Here is a 20,516-nt window from a genome sequence, read left to right as displayed (position 1 = left end):
ATTTTTCAGACACTTGTCTGTATTTCTCATATTTTGAAGGGGGGGGGAATAAATATACGCATATACCTTGTAAGAGCAGTGATAATAGTATCTTTAAAACGTCTGACGCAGTGTTAAAACAATAAAACGTAAACATATGGAATATTTTTTCCAGTTTAACGCGACTAGGCCTGATTACGATTTTACCTTTTTAGAAACCTCGCCAATATAAGGTATATAAATAAGTAGAAATTTTGTTAAAGTGTTGGTACCAAAAACAGTTGCACAAGTTCAAACTCTCATTTAACTTTCAAATTGGCGAAAAATAATCACGATATGCTTTCTAAGACGATTTGGTTAAACTAAACACGGAAGCATGGTTAAAAAAGGAGCCGGGCACCCTTTAAGCGGCCTTATAAGTGGGCCGGATGGGCGTCGTGTGCGTAGGAAGATCTATTTTTAAAGATGCATCTACGTCCTTGCAACATGTCTTCGTTAAGTTTAGGCAGCCCTAATACAAAGGCTCCCACATAAAATAGTGTGTGAAGCGAGTTCACTTTAGATGTCCTCGGTTTGATCTTTAAAAGAGCAAGTATATGACGTTAGTGTATTCGTTTTCCTTGCGAAACAATTCATTTTTAGTTGCCTAGTCTAGTTATCTCTTCAACTTTTTTCTATTCTATTCACAAAAAGTTATCGCATACCTGACCGAAAAAGGTAACGGGTATCATTTATTCGGCTAATAGTCTGTCAATATTTCTCGTATCATTAATAGATTATGGGCGGTTCCACTATTGTAACTTGTCCGTTTTAGGCAATCATGAAAACGGGAAATTATTTTGCCAATTTAGTTGCAATATTTGTGCTAAATTGCCTCCTATATATTCCCTTTGTCTGTAGCATTACGGCCAAAATCTTAAAACGTTAATTTGAACATTTTAAAAAGTTGACTTTGACTTGAGTTACTTTGTAAAGTCATAGGTAATTCGAAATTGTGTCAATTCGGGTCAATCATTTTGCAAATTACACTATCGGAACGTTGAAGCATAATGGTTGCAGGTTGTAGTAAGACGTAATGAGAATATCAAATCCAATACAGAAGTAGAAAGAATTTAAATGTTTCGAATAGCTCTTTATTCAATTTGTGAGAAGGCACTGATTCTAAGTATGTATATACTGCTGAGGCATACGGCAGAAAAGAAGGAAACAAGGAGAAATACACTATATAAACCGCGGTAGTTAGCGTACGGCCATATAAATGCACTACCAGAACTTTTGTAATTTGTCAAAAGACTTGTCTTGGACTTGCATTGTTTTAATATTAGTCAAACTCAGGCATTTTGCAAACAACAACTTGTTGAGAACAACAAAGGCTTTGTCACTGTCACCTTAAACCACTGTGGACGTGACACAAACTGCGTGCAAGTGTTAAACGTACGCAATGGTGATTAACACCTCGGCAAAACACTTCCAAAGTTTAATTATTGTAACGTAAAGTGACACAGACCACCTCAGCAATTTAGATCACGGAGTGACTAACCACCATAGCCTTCGAGGTGGTCGTGACACTTTAAATGAACGTTGTCAACTTAGCGACCGCACGAAAGCGTCTTAATCGGTCTGTGACGCACGAGCAAGCCTCTACAGGCAAAAAGAAAGCAAGATGTATGATTGACTTCACGTGTTTTTCTCTGGCGAAGCTCTCTGTAAGGCCACGGCCGTTTTGGGTGTTCAGACAAAAAACTCTTAGCACAGCCGATTGCAGTTTGCTGCTAGTTTTTCTACTGTATTACACCCAAGTTTGTGTGAATGATTCTGAACCATTAAAACTCCCAGTCATTTTCATAGCATTGAAAAACCTTGGAAAACGTATTTCTAGCCTACCTGTCTGTTACCGGTTTTAATAGTTTAAAATCAATTTTTTTAGCTTATTTTTGGCCTCTACCGTTTTTGACATACATTTGACCGTTGCAAATCCCTTGAAATAAATCTTACCAATAACACTTTTTATGTAGTTAATTAACTCTTTTGTCATTTGAATTTTTGTTGTTAATCTTTTGAAATCATAAAAACGATATCTTTACGGCTAGTGATTATTTTCAAACAACTAACAGTGTACATATACCTTTTTTTGCAAAAGTAAACCCGTATAACGTATAGTAAGAATATCAAAGCCCATTCAGAAGTAGGTAGCATTTTGAACCATTCGAAAAACTCTTTATTCATTTTAGACAAAGTGAGAAGGCAAACATTCAGAGTACGTCTTACAACAACCTCTAACCATTATGCTCTAAACCCGTATATCGTTGTGTAAGTTGCAAAAAACAGCTGCTAATTTGCAGACGCCCACCCCAAACCAAACCCGCGAATTAACAGCTCGCTTTGGCCTTAGGAAGCCCGTATGACGCACGGAGTTTATTTTTGATCTGCTGTAACCGCAATTGTAAAGGTTGCGGCACGCAGCCAAGGCAGGTGACAAATTTGCTGGCCTTTCCGAAGCCGTCTGTTCGCGCCTTTTTGCTGTTTTCAGCTCAATCACAGACCGTTATAGGTTGCCCACTAATTGTTTTGCTGCAAAACAAGCCCAGTGACGCAGTTTGCAAAGAAAGACCTGGCATGTTGGGGCTGAAATACAAAAATAAACACCTTAGTATATACGGCCTTATGATTGGCGTCTAGTGTGGACAATGGTTCGGTGCATAACAGAAATGTTTCTGAATCGGCACGAATGGTTCTAACATAGAATAAAGGTTTATTAATCCAAAAAAAAAGGTAGGTTGGCGAGAAGAGTGTCATGATCGCATGATTTTTGTGTGTTGTGCATTTCAAGTATGATAACACCGCAACATTAGTAAACTCAACAATTACCTCATGGCAATATAACACTATGGGCCAAATGCAACACGCAAATTTTAAACCCAAATTTGTAATAACAACTAATTTATTGTGAAAGCGATTTGGGGCAAATTACTTGTTTTATATAAAGCGATAGCTCCAGAAATATCACATTGGAAATATGATGCAAAATAAAATTTCGGGCACATTTTTAAATCGTGGTTAGATGAAACATGATTACCAAATGATTCAAAAATATTCCCGATAGCACAGGGTTTGAGCCGGTTCTTAATATGACACATAAAAGTTGGGAGTACCGCAACATTTCTGAACTCAACAGTTACCTTATGCGCAATATAATACTAGGCCAAATGCAACACGTAAGTTGTGAACCCTATTTTGTAATAACAACTAATTAGCGAAAATTTCCTACAATATGTGTATTATTTTATATAACCAAAGCGATTACAAAAATTCAAGAAAAATTACACAGCAAATATGATTTTGGGCACGTTTTAAAACGTGGTATAGGCAAAACCTCAATCTTGATTAACAAATGCTTCAAAGATATTCCCGATAGCACAGGGTTTAAGCCGGTTCTTTACAAGTTTACATAGCATATAAAAGGTTGAAGTTGATCCAAGTTAAAACGTGAAGCGTTTGGCATTCAACATAGGTTAGTTTTAATGCCAAAATTCAAGGTGTATCCCTAAACAAGTTGTAAGACCGGCTCCACGCGACAAAGCCTCAAAGTCTTCTCGCGACCTTTTTCACCCAAATGAGGTGTTCTTTGCTAAAGTACTGTACTGCAGAAAAGGTTGCGTGTTGCGTTGCGCTAGTTTATTGTTGTTTTTTTGTTTGCTTTACTTTGCTTTGCTTCACCACATTTCACTTTTTGCGTCTCCATGTGTAACCTCATAGTTTTACAATTTTGTTCAAGCCCTGAATTGCATTCCTTTGTTTGCAGGGCAAACTACAGCGCCCGGTGGAAAACAATCAAAAATATTGTGTCACCAGAAGCCGACAATCTTGGACCACCCTTGACCTAACTAAGACATGACTGAAAACAACCTAATGTTTGCCGCAATTTTTCTTCCCATCAATTTTACACCTGAAATTTGACCTATGTACCAATTGAAGTGTGTGTTTACGCCATTGGGTGGTCGATCTATTCCGCCGCTGAACGCAAAGACAGTGTTGTTTTCCACTAAATTAACCCGAGCCTTGGTTGCAAATTGCAACGGAAAAACAACAACACACTCTGTGATTGCGGAAAAACAAGGTGTTGTTCACAACATCCACTTTTCGCCAGTTAGAGAAATGGGTTTCGGTTGGAAAACAACTTAGTGTTTGCTGTGTTTTGCGATTACGAAAACTGTCAAATTTTAAATGAAGCGGAACCGTGGATTAAAAGAGACGATTTCAGCTCAATATAATATGACTGAAGACTGTTAAAATGTGAAACAACTTGGTTAACAAAAACGGTGGCTAAAATGCTAACCAAGGTTTAGATAAGTATGCAAATTCTCGATTATAAACGGACACAATGAATTGATTTCCATTACCTAATCGAAAGGTTGAAAAGCGTAATTAAAATAGTAATCAGATTTTCTTTTAAATAACACAATCTGGCTAAATTTGAATGGTATAAACCAAACGATTTGGGTTGCACATCAATAATAAAGATTAAACTAAGTACAGAACTTAGTAATGTACAATTTAATCTTTATATAGGAAAAAGAGCAATAAGCTTGATTTAATGCAGCCATGTCCACCGATCTTGGGCTACAAAAATACAAAAGCGGGCCGATTAAAAACAGGTATTTCGAATGCCTCAGTGATTTTGCAGATGCGTCATTAAATCCCACACAAAGTCACAAACAAGTCTATCACGGAACACCCATGAATTGCGTTGAATGCTGATGCTCTTTCCCTATTGACTTAGCGTTGTTGCAAAGCCTCTATATGCTCGGTTTGGCTTAGGGGTTAATCTAAATATATAACAAATGTTTATTTTGGTCCAATTGCCGCTAGAGTTCTATTTACTCGCGCTATACTTTGTATGCCATTTCTATTCTTCTAAATTTGTACTTCCCGCGTATTTAGGGTGAGCGGATTTGCTGCATTGTGTTGAGTCCAGAAATACAGCGAACTGAAACTGAGCTTGCCCATGTTTTGCGAACAAACTGAATGATCAATTAGAACTTCTAGTTGTTTTCGGTTTAGATGCATTTAGTAACAACACTTAAAACTATATAAAAGGATTAAATAATCGTGGACGCAATGAATTTTTAGGCAGAAGGATTTTCACAGATTAATTATCTTGTAGAAGTCTACCCCGATTTTTTTTGGCTTTTTATACAGCTGGGGTTCTTAAACTTTTTTTATCGCGACCCCCTCTTTGTTTTTTGCCTCGCGTGGACCACGGGTGACAAAAAAAATAAAAACGGCGTTATGAATTTACTTCACAATACAAATAGATAGGAGTTAAACGCTAAAGGAAATTTGGGCCTTATAACCTGGATAAAATACCTTTAAACCTTTCAATTTAATCTATTTTGCTGTTTTTTAAATAGTAGTGACGTCAACTTGTATCAGATCGCGATACTTTTTCTCCAAAAAGTCAAGCATCAGACATCCTTAGATGAAATGGCTAAACGGTTGTCGAAATGACGTTTTGCGATCAATTTATTTTGCCAAGTGTCGCTTCTAACTTGTGTGTTTAAAGTGTTTTAAAGCTGGGCCAAACGTGCATGGTGTAAACGGACATTGGTGCAAAAATATCCCTAAAAATCGATAACCTTATTCTGTTTGCTTTGCTAAAAATGCTTATGCCAACAACAGAGTTTGCGATCAAGAATGGCGCCTAACAAGACAACACATCAAAAAGCAATTAGGCACTGTGTGATTTTGAAAACAACAACACGATCAACCAACACGCATTGGTCGACAAATATTGGTTTACCAAAAAACATTCTTCAACAGAAATAATGAAAGGGCATCAGCATATTGATCAAATTAATAATTGGTAGGAATATAGGAGATTGCCAATTATTTTGAGGCCGGTATGGCTAAAAATAGTTTTTTTAAAGGTCACAAGCCGGGTATCGATGTTTTCGGTCGGCGCGCGTCAAGATTCATTTGTGTCGCGCTCGGCGCTGCCCTACGCGACACTAATGCAGCGCTCAAAAAGCGCCCTAATTACAACAATTGCCAAATCCATTTAAAAAGAAAGAGCAAGCACGGAGCAAATTACAATCGATCTTTTAGTTTTTGCCTGGGCCACACACGTGTTACAAGATAAAACAAATTGCATGCTTGAAACTAATTGGAACGGAACGGGGCTTTTTTTTAATGTTAAGTGTCCGTCGAGTGACACATTTTACTATATGTAAAGTTGACATCAAATAGGACTGTAAACGGTGGATTGCAATTTTAAAAACTATATACTTATTTAATTTGGGCTATCATTTGTCAAGTACTCGAGGTTTGGTTCATTCAAGGCGGTGTTGTAATGATCTAAGTCAATGACTTGACTTAAGTCAATGTTTTCTAATTTCTTGACTTGACTCAAGTCTTATGGAGAAATGACTTGAATTGAAATGAAGTGTTTTCATTAAGGATTTTTTTCAGTTGGGTTATTTATCTTAAGTTTTGCACATAAAAGAATTTGTTTGCAATATTTGCGTTTTGGGGTATATTGTACTTTTTATCAATTTTTAAGATGAGGAATTGACTTTGAATTGACTTGCTCTAGTCATGACTTGACTGGAACTTAGTTCGTTTACAAATGAATTGATTGGAACTTTATTTATTTTACAAATGACTTTAATTGGACTTCAGTTATTTCACAAATAACTTGACTAGGAATTAGTCTTTTTAAAATGACTTGTTTACAACACTGCTTTGGGGAGTCGAATAAATACAACAAACTTTGTATCTTTTTGTATAGGATACCTAAATCTCAACATTTAAAAGCGTAGCCAAAGTTAAATCTCAATAACAGCAGGTAAACTACCCAGTATATTGCGTGATGTTTGCAAACCAGAAATTCTCGCCGTGTGTCTCCACTGCGACATGTAGCGGCAATAGGATTTTAGAAAGACTTCGGCACGTGTCACGAGTTTTAAAATCGTAGCAATTCGTTAACGCCTCTTGCGGTTAATTATGCTAAAACATCACGTCACGTGGTGGGAGTAAATGGCACAAATGTTATGTTTTTAATTATTATCTTAAAATAACAGCTTCCAGTGTAAAATTATGCAAGGCGCAACAAAACAAAGGCTGGACAAATCGCTGAAAAAATCAGATTTAAGAACAAAGAATTTGCACCTAATGAACAGAGCATTTCTTGCCTAGAATTTTAAACGTAATTTGTCCCGGAAAAACAACGGCACTGTTTCAATTTCGCCACATTTCAAGAACATCGAAAATAACCGGCAAAGGATTTAAAACAAATGGTGAATAGGACTATATAGTTTGTGGAAAAAATCAAACTATATCCAAATGTTTATTGTGGGATCAGTGGTTAAACTGCCACGATTTAACCAAATAAAGCATAAAATGAACCAGTGAACCACCCATGTTTGTAAATAAAACGTAAGACGATAGCATAAAGCCACGTTTTTTTAGCTTTTTTTGTCCGGGCGAACCTGTAGACCTCTCAAAATGCGGTGACGCAACTGGCAAGCGAATCGAGTGCAAAGTGTTTGCATATATATTTATACTGCACTATGTCTCTTGAATTTGCTGCAAGATTGTTTTACACAGGCTTCATAATTGCGTATGTCAAAAGTACGGTGGACCGAATAAGTTAAGCCGACAAAAAACAAAAGAAATGACAAAAAATAGATATGTTATATTTTAGAATATTTTGTTTAATTAGCCGTCGGAACGCCTGGCAACCTTCTATGGCGCACCGGTTAACTAGACAAAAAGTAAATGCCGCTGCACACAACAAAGTTATGCAAACCGAAACCGGTATGAGCTTGGTTCCTCAGACAACGTTTTTTTACTCAACTTGAATATTCAATAGAAGAAATGCCGAAAGTGTAGCACCAGATTACAAGAATGCACGTTTGCTTGGTCAAACGGCAACCGATTGTGAATGACCGCTTTCGGTTGCCAATGCGTAATAGTTCTTTTTAAACGAGAAAAGCAAAGACTTTTAAAACTTGAGAAAAAAAGACGGAACTGGAGCATAAAACTATATACTTCGCCTAAGCGTATCATCAGTTTGCTTGAATAGTTCAATATAATCAACAATATATCTTTCTTTAAACCAGTAATAAAGAGTCTGTGAGAAATTATTAAAGGGCTTTTAAATTCTGTAACTAATCAATCTTAGCTAATCAACATCCTTATCATTTATTTTGATCTAAAAATCATTATTGTACAGTGTTTCTTTTTAACTGTTTTACAACTTGTTTCTAAAACTTGATTTGAAACTTGAAATGTGTTCTCAATTATTTTAATTTAGCAAAAGGGGTCGGGCTGGTAAAAATCAGTATGAAACCAATGCTTGAAGCATACGTCTGATCATGCATTTCACTTTTATTTTAAATTGAGTTTTTTTATATGTTTATATACTCGTCAGCGGAACAGTGATCGACAAGCAGAAACCTGCTCTCAATAGTTTGGGATACCATAGAGATATTCGTATTTGTGGTTACGTTTAAACAACGCTCTACTCCCAAACGAACACGGAAATACTTTTGTGTTTTAACTGCAAGGCTTGTAAGTGAAAAGGGGATAAAACAACATTGACCTGCTGCCAACCAATTAATGGTCTATTGAGGGGAACCAACCATGGTCACACAGCCTGTGATAAAACACCTTGAACCGGAGTTTGAGTAGCTGCGAGTTTGTTTATCTAAAGTGTTTAAGCCAGGCTGCTGCAAGTGTTTGTATCAGGAAGTCGGTTCGTGTTGACTGATCATCACTCTTTGCAGCACAAGCAAAAATATGCATCAATCAATGTGCTAAAGCACCATGTTATGATACCGTAAAAACACATTAAAGAACCTTACCTTTGGAGTAGATTTTAAAACAAGTTTTGTTCTTACACTATAAGCTGGATAATGTAATGAATGTATCCTTATTTTTGGATAAGGAGCTATTAAATGGCTTGCACTTTTTTACATTCATGCACCATTAATAATAATATTGATAAATTGATAACGGCTTATTAAGATTGACAGAAATTCGCAAAACAAGTAAACAACACACTGACTTTAGTTGACAGTGAGTATTACTTTGCGTATTCTGGTTTGATTGAGGTTTTAGGTAAAAAACAAATCACCCGAAACACTACTTCAAAAGCCAACTTGAATACTAACCGACTCTTTGATGTGCTGCCTTATTCTCATTATTGCGGCATTTCTATGTCTGTGTTATCATGTCATTTTTTGCAGGATAGCCCTTAAACATTACTTGCACTTCAGAACATAATGCAAGGTCGACCGGTTTTCTCATATTTCATAGCATATAAACATAATGTACTTGTTAATAAATTGCAAAGCCATAAACGCCGAGTAGATCGACACCATCTTGATAAAGACGTTAAGATACGAACTTGTACCATCTTTAGTTGATGTGTGTCATCTTCATTTAATCTGTCACATTAACTGAAGATAATACAAGTTGGTATCGAAATGCCTAATCAAGATGATGTCGATCTACTCGACCTTTTTGGCTTTAAAATTGATTATACAAACAAAAATAAAATAGCATCAACAATAAATGAAAAAAATGAATAATAACAGACAGTTGTATCTTTCGAGTTAGATTTCGCGTTAAGTTATATTGAAATTTGAAAGCAGGATACAATTTATAAGCGAAGCATTTAAACATGACGGTTTCCCTCAGTTTTTCTTTTCGCATATACGCAGCCTGACTGGTCGGTACAGACAACTTGCATGCCGTTAAACTCATCGCAGCAAACGACAATTTAAGCAGATTTTCACATTGAGACGTAGTAAAAACAATGTGTAATTGAATTTAAAAAAACTCACCTCAAGAATAATTCCCCATCCATGTTGCTGAGTGGTAAAGGCGTGGTTGTGTTCATTTCACAAGCTTCCTCCAAGTTTCTAGTTCTTCTTTCTTGTCAGTCGCTCTATTCATAAAACGCAAATGCAGCAGTCCGGTTCTTTAAGTACAATGGCCCTATGTGAACTCAAGCTGGAAACCTATATGCAAAAATCGATTGTGATCAAGTTAGGATTACCAATATGAGAGTGTATAATTAATCTTCAGACTAAAGTTAAACCTATAATCAAAGCCAACCGTTGAAAATATGTTTTTAAAGGGAATATTTGTTTCCATGTAATGTCACTATTCACACAGTAATATAAAAAAGCAATCAAAATACGCGTAAATAAGGAAGAACAAAAAGCGCAGATAGAACATCAGTTTCATTAATAAACAACAAACTTTACTGAATAAAATAAATATGCTGTTGCCATGTCAGTCCCTGACGAAGGCTTGACGCATAGTAAGCCGAAACGTTGGTTGAAGAAATATATGCCAGACGAACCTATTTTAATTTACTAAAGAGAGCAATCTGTAAGACGCACACTACGTAAAGAATCGCCTTTTGGCAGCTCGGTGAAGTACTTCTAGCCATGAAAATTATGCGGGTTTAAGTGCATACCAAACACGTTTTCGCGTTAATATTTTCCAGTAATTGCGCAATCATACGTAACAATTTTCAACTGAAAGAATTTGAACCTTCAAGGCAAAATGTCTTGTAATGACCTAAATCCTTTGCATGAAAAAAAGGTTTTTCGAATCACTAAGACCTTTCTTTGAATCGTCAACGTTTTTTAAAGCTGTGTTTGCGAAACTTTTTTACATATTATGCCTTACTTCCTGTATGTTAAGTGGCATGCAGTTTCCACACGTTCGCAGTGTTAATTTTTAAAACGGGAAAAAAAACTACATGCAAGACCTGGATAATACCTTTTCATACAGCTAAAAACACATCGCGTAACAGAAAAAGCTAAAATTACACAAGGTAAACGATTGAAACCAATTGCAGCGGACGGATTGTATGTGAATAAATACTGTTGCTCTGAATATGTGATATAGGAAATCACCTTGACCCTTGCAAGACAAATTCCGACATTTATTCCTGGTGAGTAACAGCAGAATACTCTAGCAATTAAGGTACGACACAATTAAAATATCTTAAAAGATATATATAATTATTTGGCGACACTGACCAGTGACCAAGCGTTTTTTAAGATATTTTAACAGTGCCTGACCTCAATTGCTAGCTTTGCTAGAGTATTCTGAGTTTTAATACGGCTATGTGATTATCCGGTTTGATGGTAATACTGTGATACTTTGGTCGCAGTGCTTTTCACGAACTTTTTGTTACACAATTCTTTAATAATATAATCAACCTGTGCTTCGGCTAAAGACTAAACGATACCTCACTTCTGTATTTTGTAATGCACGGGAAGAAAATGTTTAAGTTAGTGAATCTCAGCTTTCACTACCGTTTCAGACATACAGCTATATAGCTCTTCAGCATAATAACAAACACAAACAACAAAGTCACATTAACTGATGATGATAGAAGTTCATATCGAAACGTCTTCATCAAGATGTGTCGATCTACTCGATCTTTTTGGCTTTGTGATACATTACCAAGCTTCAAAACAACAAGATGTGTACATACCGCCTGCAAATCACTACAAACCAGCTATAAGCGACGTTGGCTTTCCTATGCAAATCAAGCTCGTAAAGCACAATTCACCTTCGGCGCATTTTTCGATTTCGAACGACCGTCTAACTTCCCGCCTTCGAGCTTGGACTGTTTCGTCACAAACCTTATACTGCTTCCCCGCTGTGACGTCACAACGAAAGGAAGTTACGCATTCAACGTGCCTCCTTCAAAGTGCAGCTGGTTAAGCAACACTTGACAGAAGAATCAGAATCATGGCGCTCACTGTATATGCCTTTGGATTTGCGCTTGTTTCATTTGGGCCGAAGAAATTGTTTTCGCCAACCGAACACTGCAAGTTTATTGGGGATAACGACACAATTTAATATACCAAACAGTTAAACGTTGTAAGAATATTAAGCCCATACATAAGTGCGTTGACTTTCAGCACGCTTTCCGCACCACATGGTGGAAATTTCCAAGAGGTAAACCTCATATTATTGGCGTTGGTGAAACAATCCACACGGAGTTTTATTTCTACCTTTTTTATGATAGTGGATTTTTACACCATTTTTACAAATTTCCACCCCAAGGTGGGTTATTACCACCTCCAAAATTTTACAGTGGTAGTATTTGAACGTTTCGAATAATTCATTATTCAGTTTCAACAACGTTTAAAATGCTACCTACTTTTGTATGGACTTTTGATATCATAATTACGTCTTGCTACAACCTCAAACCATTATGCTCAAACAGTTAAGCAAACGGCTTCGCATACTTCAAATATTCAAACACTGGCATTGTATATAGCAGTGCTGAAAACAAGTCATTTTAAAATAGCTGAAGTACCAGTCAGGTTGTTTGCAAAAAGAAACTTGCCAAATTCCAGTTAAGTCATAACTAGAGCAATTCAGCTTCACGTCAAATCATCGCATAAAAAAACGTTTACCAAATGAAATTGGTAAACTCGTCCGATTACGAGAAATAACTAAACTAAAAATAACAATAAAACAATACACAGCAAGCAAACTGTTTTACGTCCAAAAATTTAATTCAATAACCCAATTTTTTTACAAAATATTAATGAACACCTAATTTTTAACCAAGTTATTTGACAAAATGACTTAGGTCGAGATCAAGTGTGCAAGTCCAGTTTAGCATTATATATATAATAGACTCTCTATTATAAACACGCCAAACAAATCGTTTTTTCTACTTTTATCCAGAAGGAAGTATCCATACGAAATTTCGTGCGGACAAAAGCAGAAACAATATATTAAACTGATTTCGGTCAGGAAATTACACCCAAGCCAGAATTGGACAACGCGACTGCTTAAAAATACTCGGCGAAAATTGTCATGCTTACTTGACAAAAAATCAAAAAAATGTAGGCGCCCTGAACAAAAACCTATATTTAAGAGCACGATAATACAGCCAAAAGATACAGCGGAAGCATAAGACCAACACACAACCACGGGACAATATGTGGATCGCACACATGGGCAGACATATTGAATAGCGATCGTGTAAACAGTTTTCTCGGTACATCTTCTAAGATCACAAGTGTATATTTTAGGTACAGCCAGGGCGTAATGGATTCTAATGGATTCCTAATGCTTTTGCGACAAAAATTGTGGCCACGATGTAGATACACAGCAGTGTTTCGCAGCCTTTTTTGGCTTGCGGCACCCTACAGAAATTACAAATAACGCGCGGTACCCTTGCTCGTGTTTTTACTGAGTTGTTAGGTGTAACAACATAACAAATCAGATTGAGACAGAACATTGATAAAACCTTTTAAATAGTTGTCACTTATATCCTACACAAAAATTGTAGCAAGAATCGTAACCAATAGAGCAAAAATTGGAATCCAAAAGAATTTAAAATATCCCATGGTTTAAGAACCCCTGGTTAAGGTGAATGTATAAAAACACACAAATTAATAGGGTATTAGTGCATTTCTTAGTTACCAGATATTGGATTAAAACCAAACACCGACAAACATCAGTTCTACGAAAATCACGTTCTGAATAATAATCCTAAGGCCAAAGAGTATTGATATAATTATGGTTTCTAATTAAATAAAAACTGTTGAAAGATTATACCATACTTTATTTTTTTCTAGCACAATGTCATGACATATTGACGTAGCATATTCCTTTAGAAAGCGCCTGGCCTTCATTAGATTAATATGCGTGTCAGCTGAGCAGTGATCGGAATGCAAAAACCTGCTGTCAATATAATTTCTGAATCGATAAAAACGTGGTCTTTTTCAACTCATATTTGTCTTAATGATTATGGAATTCTGACCTTATTTATTGTTTTTTCGTAATTGTATCTCATAGATTTTAAAATGTGACAGCACATAGCACTTCAGAATGGTACGTGACCTGTGAAAGGTTGGCATACAAAAAGTGAATCACCAATGCTGCACCTCAGTTATCCTATTAACGTCATCAAACTACTAATATTGTCTGTTGCAACAACACCTGCCTTTACATTCAAATAGTTTCTTTAGATATGACATGTTTCTTGCTCTGCTCTATATACCCTGTCATGATTTGAAATAACAAACACCAAAACAAAAACATATAAATAGGCTTAACATCGCCTAAAAAACTGTGATACTGACCAACCGCAGCAAACTAAGTTCTAATAACCATTCGAATGTAACATACATCTTATGTCAATCACATGTCCACTACGCAGCCTACTCTCTGTGTATCGGATCATGGGATAAGAAAGTTAACGTAATAAGTAGCTTACACAGTGCACATGAAGCCTGCTTACGAATAAGGCATAGTCACGCCTCAAAACTAAGTTTTTGGAGCACAACTTTCTTCAACCATATAACGGTATATCCTGCACACTTGTTGTTGATCAAAAAATCTACCCATAGTTCCTGATAATGGGTTTGATTTTAAATAAAAGAAGTAAAAACCATATTGAAGCAAGGTGGTCAAATTAGATTCATTATCAATATCGGTTAGAAAAAATTTAGACATATAGGTAAATTACCAGTATGGGTAAAAGGACTAAAATCTATTCGCAATCAAGGAAACTTATGAACCACTAAATTTTAAAATTTTATACGGTTAGGACTGCAAAAATTTTCTCTTCAATTAACATAGCTATATTCAACACAATAGCGTAACAGACAAATCATGTTATTGCAAACATTTCCACAAATCTGTCTAACACATACTTTTTTTCAAACATTGTTTATCTGGCCGGCTCGTTTTTAATGTTCAAATTTTAATTATGGATGGACAAATATTTTTATAGGAGGCTACAAATTGTGGGGGCTATTTACAGAAAAACAGTAGGCCTAAGCATAAACTGGAAAAAAGAAGTTATTCCGATACTTATTTGTTTTATCTGACGTTTCAGCTACCTATCCAGGATGCCTTCATTAGGAAAAGCAAATACAGTAGGCTACACAATCTACACATGTATCTTATTTCTTTGACTAGACCAAAGGTAAAAACTTTCTTCAGCAAGCTATCCAGCCTAGTACACTGTGCCTATTCTGTGAACTATTCTGTATTGCAACTATTCAATTTAGAGGGCAAAACCTACAAATACAGTTTTTATCAAATCCACAGCCTTACCACTGAAAGCACATCGATTGTCTCAGCAACAATAGAAAATTCGATATTCAACAGTTAACTACTATTGTTGTTGACTAATAATGGCAGTTTACTTTACTGTATTTCAGCCTACAAAAGGCGAAACAGTTGCAAGGTAGAAGTGACGTATCCAAACATTACTGGAAAGAGTTAAGATCGCAAAAAACAGCCTGCTGATGCAGTCTAATCAGAACTAATTGTGTACATTTTTACCTATATATTGGCTTTCGACATGCGTTTGTTAGACGAAATACGTTGTTAGACTGGTTTCTTAAAATTTAAATCAATTATTTATTGGTAAAACTCCAGTAAATTCCAGTCAAGGACATTTATAAAACTACTTGAGCCAAGTCCAAGTCAAGTCATTTTTAAGTAATACCATAAAACTCGAGTCAGTAAATGACGTACAATTACAGTCAGAAACTTAGCTTATTAGAACATTAATGACAGCAAAAACAATTCACATTTTTAGAACCCAGGAAAAGTAATTCGTGAAAGGAAGGTTCTCGAACGTTGTGACGCACAGGTACTTTGCTTTAATCGTTCAAGGGCGTCGCAACATTCCGTTTGGCATTTTTTTTTAATGTGAACATAACCTTGGAGGCGTTTTAGTCTTTTGAAATTCTAAAGCCAACTTTAAATGCAATATGATAAAAAATGCTTTTTGCAGCTTCTTTGGATAAAATTTAAGGCTGGTTCACACTAGACTTAGCGTCTGGCGTCTAACGGCTTACGTCATCCAGTTCACACATAACGCATTGCCAGCGATAACGGCAAATTTCCTCGCTTCTAACCGAAAGCGTCAAAGTTGAAATACTTCAACTTTTCCGCAACCGAAGCGTTTTTTAAAAACGCTTTACGTTAACGCTAGACGCGTCTAGTGTGAACCAGCCTTTAGCCTTCATGATATATGCACCCAGATCCTATGTGAACCCGGCCGTCCTGAGACATTTGTTCATTCTATGCGGCACCCTGTCAAAACTGATTGCCCATCCCTGTTTTATGGTCTACGTTGGGCCTATTAGGGTTTAGCTTTCAAGGCCCTGAGACACCCAGCTGCTATTTTTGTGGCAGGATAACTTAACTCTTGGTCAAACGTGACATTACCAGCGCGAAATTTCCCGACGAAATTTAGCGGCGAATGACGCATTACAGGACGTTTTGCGAGTAGAAAATACTTTTTCGTGTTTCTTAGTTTAAAACGGGGGTCACGAAACCACAATCCGCCGGCCAGATCCGGTCGATCGGTTGATTTTTTCGGTCTAAATTTCCCCTGATACCAATTACACCGGAAGTCTTAAGAGGGGCTAACCGAAATCAGTTGTGCAATTTTAGGGCAAGGTCAGGCTAGAAGGCTACAAAAATCAACTACTATTAGCCTGCGGTGAGGTTTGAACTCACGACCTCCGGTCATACTAGGATCGTGATCCTGATATTAATAGTTTTACTCCCCTAAATGTTTTAACAAAACTAAACTTTAAACTAAATGACAATTTCATAATGCTCCTTTTTTATGTTAAAGATTTTTTTCGCACTTCCTTAGTTTAACAATAATAATATTACTCAAGTAAGATCGAAACTAAATAGCACGTCCGTGATCGTCAATCATTAAGGGATATCCGGTCTTTTACGAAAAGAAGTGTGCTGGCCAATGGTTAAAAGAGTTCCGTGCTATTGGTTGTACCCGAAAGTTGCGTGCGCAACACATTGACTGTCTTCAAATATTTTAGAGTGTATGTACGAAATACCAGTGTTGTAATGACTTAAGTCCCAAGTTCTGCACGTTTAGATTGCTATACATGTTGTTTTAATTTTCTTGTTGTTTAGTTGAATTATTGCTCATAATCGGACAAGGTTATCCATTTTAATATAGTTTGTCATTTTATTTTTATATTAGTGGTTTGACCTGGAGTTGACTTGCCCAAAAATGACTTGACTAGGACCTAACTTTGGCAACTTATGACGTGGACTGGGTAGAGGCCTTACTTTTATCAGCTTTTTACTTATTTCGACATATTTTGGTCTTATTCAGACTATTTTAGATCTCATTCTGTCGTGAATATCACTGCGAATTTGGCTTTATTATGTCGTTGGTCTTATTTCTATGGTATTATAGATTATTCTGCTTTAGATATTGTTGCCTTGCATGTCTTATTGTGTGTTCCCCTAAAGAAGTGGTTCTCAACCTTTTTTCTTTCGTGGCCCATTTACGTTGCAAACCATTCTGTGGCCCAACAGTTTTATAAAAGTAAAAAATTGTAAAATAGGTTTAGAACAAAACACAGCAGATTAGCAGAACATATTTCAAAACAGATTATTTATTCAACCGTGCGCATCAGTGAGTTACTTGCGGCTGAACAATAAAGTTACATTCCTTTTTTATTCCTCCCCAAGCCATTATTCCTGTAAAATTAAATATAGTGACACAAATGAAACTAAATCTAGCTTTTTTAAATTGGTCTGTGGCCCACCTCAAATGTTCTTATGGCCCACCAGTGATCCATGGTTGAGAACCGCTGCCCTAAATAGATACGCTTTCAGATCAAGAGTAATAAATCCGTCCTTAACTCTATCAAAAGTAAAGCAAACTAAAACACAAAACGGCCAAACAATCTCCACCTGGCTTATGCTTTCTCTTTTCATTCGTTTACTTGCAAACTAAACTGCGTCCGAAGTAGAACTGACAGTAAACTGAGGTTAATTTCAGTTAAACACAGCCGGTGTATATCACACTGCCCAAGTAATACTATAGTAAAGTCGCACCACACTAGCGGGAAACAACAATAAGCAAGAGATGCATGCATGCAATGCGTCACTCGACTAAGCGGATAAGCGCTGTATAAGCTATTGTATAGTATATACTCCATGCACTTCCATATAAAAATAACGCCGGCGTCTTTTTCAATTCCTTCTTTTGTTTTCGCCTTTATTTGAAATCTGCCTAGCTCGCAATGTTCAATGCGACCCCATTTCCCGTTGTTTTTTCCGCAATTGACGTCAATTGACTCACACGTCACAATAAAACAATGACGTCAGTAAGGTATAACCGAAAGAATTCTAAACACTGAACTATAAATTATTTTTCCAACAACCGTATATATGGTAGTATGTTGGTACGGAAATGGTGTCAACCTCTCATAAGAATGCCTTTTCATACTTTATTGGTTCGCCTACGCTTTTGTGACGTAATAGTACGCGTAGAGCAGTGCTAACTACGTCACATTTTCGAAGCATTTCCGCGGTTTGATGTTTGCAGTACACTGCAGCCTATAGTGTTCCTTCAAACCAGTATATACAAACGGTGTTGTAACACTATAAAAGCCAAGGCTTTTCAGGTATTGGGCAGATTTCACCAGTAACCTTAAATAATAATGGCCAACTATATTTATGCAAACTACGTAAACACGTTTTCGCAAACAAAGCGTTTTTCAAATGCCATATAACAGTGTTGTAAAGAAGTCACTTTGAAATGAAGTCATTGCAAAAAAACTTCCAAGTCAAGTCAAAAATTACAAGTCAAGTATTTTGAAAACAGTGACTTGAGTGCACATAAGTCAACTCATTTTGTTTATTTTAAAAGTCAATGCCCACTACCTCTATGTGATACTTTATTAAAGTACTTGTCATGCGTCCTTATTGCAATTTTTAAAAGCTTATTAGATTCTATAGGCGCAACTAACTTACAACGCCATGTTTTACGGTGTCATTTCACTTTTAGCAGTTAAAATTCTAAGGATTTGACAAACTGTTTGACGCCTGTTTAAACTTGCGTCGAATTTCGTCGAAAAACTAACTGTAATTAGTGCGTCACTGGTAAATATAAACCCTGAGACCAATTCCCGTAAAGCTCCACTGCAGTAAAATCGAACCTTGTTACATTGGTTCTCTCAAAACTCCAATAAAGTTTTTTTCTCTTCAGAAGTGCAACTTGCTTAAAAAAACTTTTAAGTGTGCTACAGTTTCAGATTTGACAGCGCAGCTAATTGCTAAAAAGCACTTTGACGCGGCGTCGAACTTTAATTGAATTTGCAGCATCGAACGCCTAAAGCAGTAATTTGGACGAAATGGGCAACGTTTTAGAAAACCACCTGCCAATGGCAACTGCTTTATTAAATTAAGCAGCTACCGTTTTTTCAGTAAATGTCGCGCCTTACTATAATTATTCATAAAAAACTTTTTGCCTGTGAAAACCTGATCGATATATAGTTTCTATTTTTGATGAATAGAAGCTTTTTTAATGCATCTTATATAAATAAGCAATAAAATAAACCAAATGGGCTTTAAACGTATTCCTGCAATGTTTTTCAAAACTTAAGTGTCGCAAAAAACAATTCTTTTGAAAGTTTTAACACCAACGTTGTATTAAAGTTAAATAAATGTAAAATAGAATTATAGGTTCGCCCAAGGCCATTTACGTATTACTGGAAAAAGGAGAAAACTTTTTTATACGCCAAACAACGAAGCAAGATCGACGATTCCGCTATTTAACCAGAATTCTATAAAATGCAAATCTTATTTGCAAAATAAACGGCCGTCGTGAAAATTCAAGTCCACATTCGACAAACGTGATATGGTAGACTTATCGCGTCAATCTCCAGTACAACTGCACGAAATTGTTCATTTAATTACAATTTTAAGTACGAGGTTTGCCCTATAGATATGTACCAATGCGTCCACTGAAAATCCACTGAAGCCTTAAAAAAGGCCTAAAGCCAATATAATAAAATGTTTTAAGGCCTGGTCAAAAACAAGCTCTAGTTATACAACCGCGTAAAGATTTAATTCCCCAAAACATTTTTTTTTATTTTGACTTATGCACATTTATAATCCGCGTTCAGTTTTACAACTCGGCCGCATCAGAAGAGCCAAATCACCTGTATATATTTATGTTCTCTTTTCAAGCTGCCTGTGTATTTCAAGGTACAGTCCTCATAGGCAACTATAACAGAGCGGATGTCGTCCTTTTGCTGCCCAAATAGCCGCCAATTGAAACTCTCAATCGAATAGCTATTGATTTCGCTCGCGAGATCGAAATGTCACTTATCCACGAATAGAATTTCTATTTCCCCGCTACCTAACGCAATCACGTGATATCTTTATGAAGCTTTCAATTGCAAAGCAACTTTACCGCCAAATTGATTGCCTTTTTTAAACTATAGCTTTCAGTAAATAGTCAAAAAAGTCATATTTCTAAAGCAGATATTCCTGGCCTGGGGGCCGCGAAAGATTGTCCAGGGTGTCGCCCTGTATTATTTGTTAAACAAAAATTAACAGAAAAAAAAACAATACAAACTAAAATTCAACAGTATACTATAGGAGAGAAAAAATACTAAAATTAGGAACTAACCAAACTTTGGGGTTCAGATATCTTTTTAATAAGTGAAAAGGGGGTCGCGAAGACG

At 36.3% G+C, this 20,516-nt stretch overlaps 1 protein-coding gene across 1 annotated transcript in view; it reads right to left on the bottom strand.

The window, feature by feature from the left end:
• The window catches only part of LOC146133699 (uncharacterized), a 65,466-nt gene extending 55,601 nt beyond the window's left edge, over nt 1-9,865 (bottom strand). The window contains exon 1 of the mRNA XM_083396703.1: nt 9,828-9,865. Within this exon, the coding sequence (XP_083252829.1) occupies nt 9,828-9,850 (23 nt within the window). The 5' untranslated portion in view covers nt 9,851-9,865. The remainder of the gene's footprint in view (nt 1-9,827) is intronic.
• Between the last annotated feature and the right edge of the window lie 10,651 nt (nt 9,866-20,516).

Source organism: Ascidiella aspersa, chromosome 9, assembly GCF_963924565.1.
Source record: "Ascidiella aspersa chromosome 9, kaAscAspe10.2, whole genome shotgun sequence".
NCBI classification, from domain to species: domain Eukaryota; kingdom Metazoa; phylum Chordata; class Ascidiacea; order Phlebobranchia; family Ascidiidae; genus Ascidiella; species Ascidiella aspersa.
This window is presented reverse-complemented; position numbering and strand designations above follow the sequence as displayed.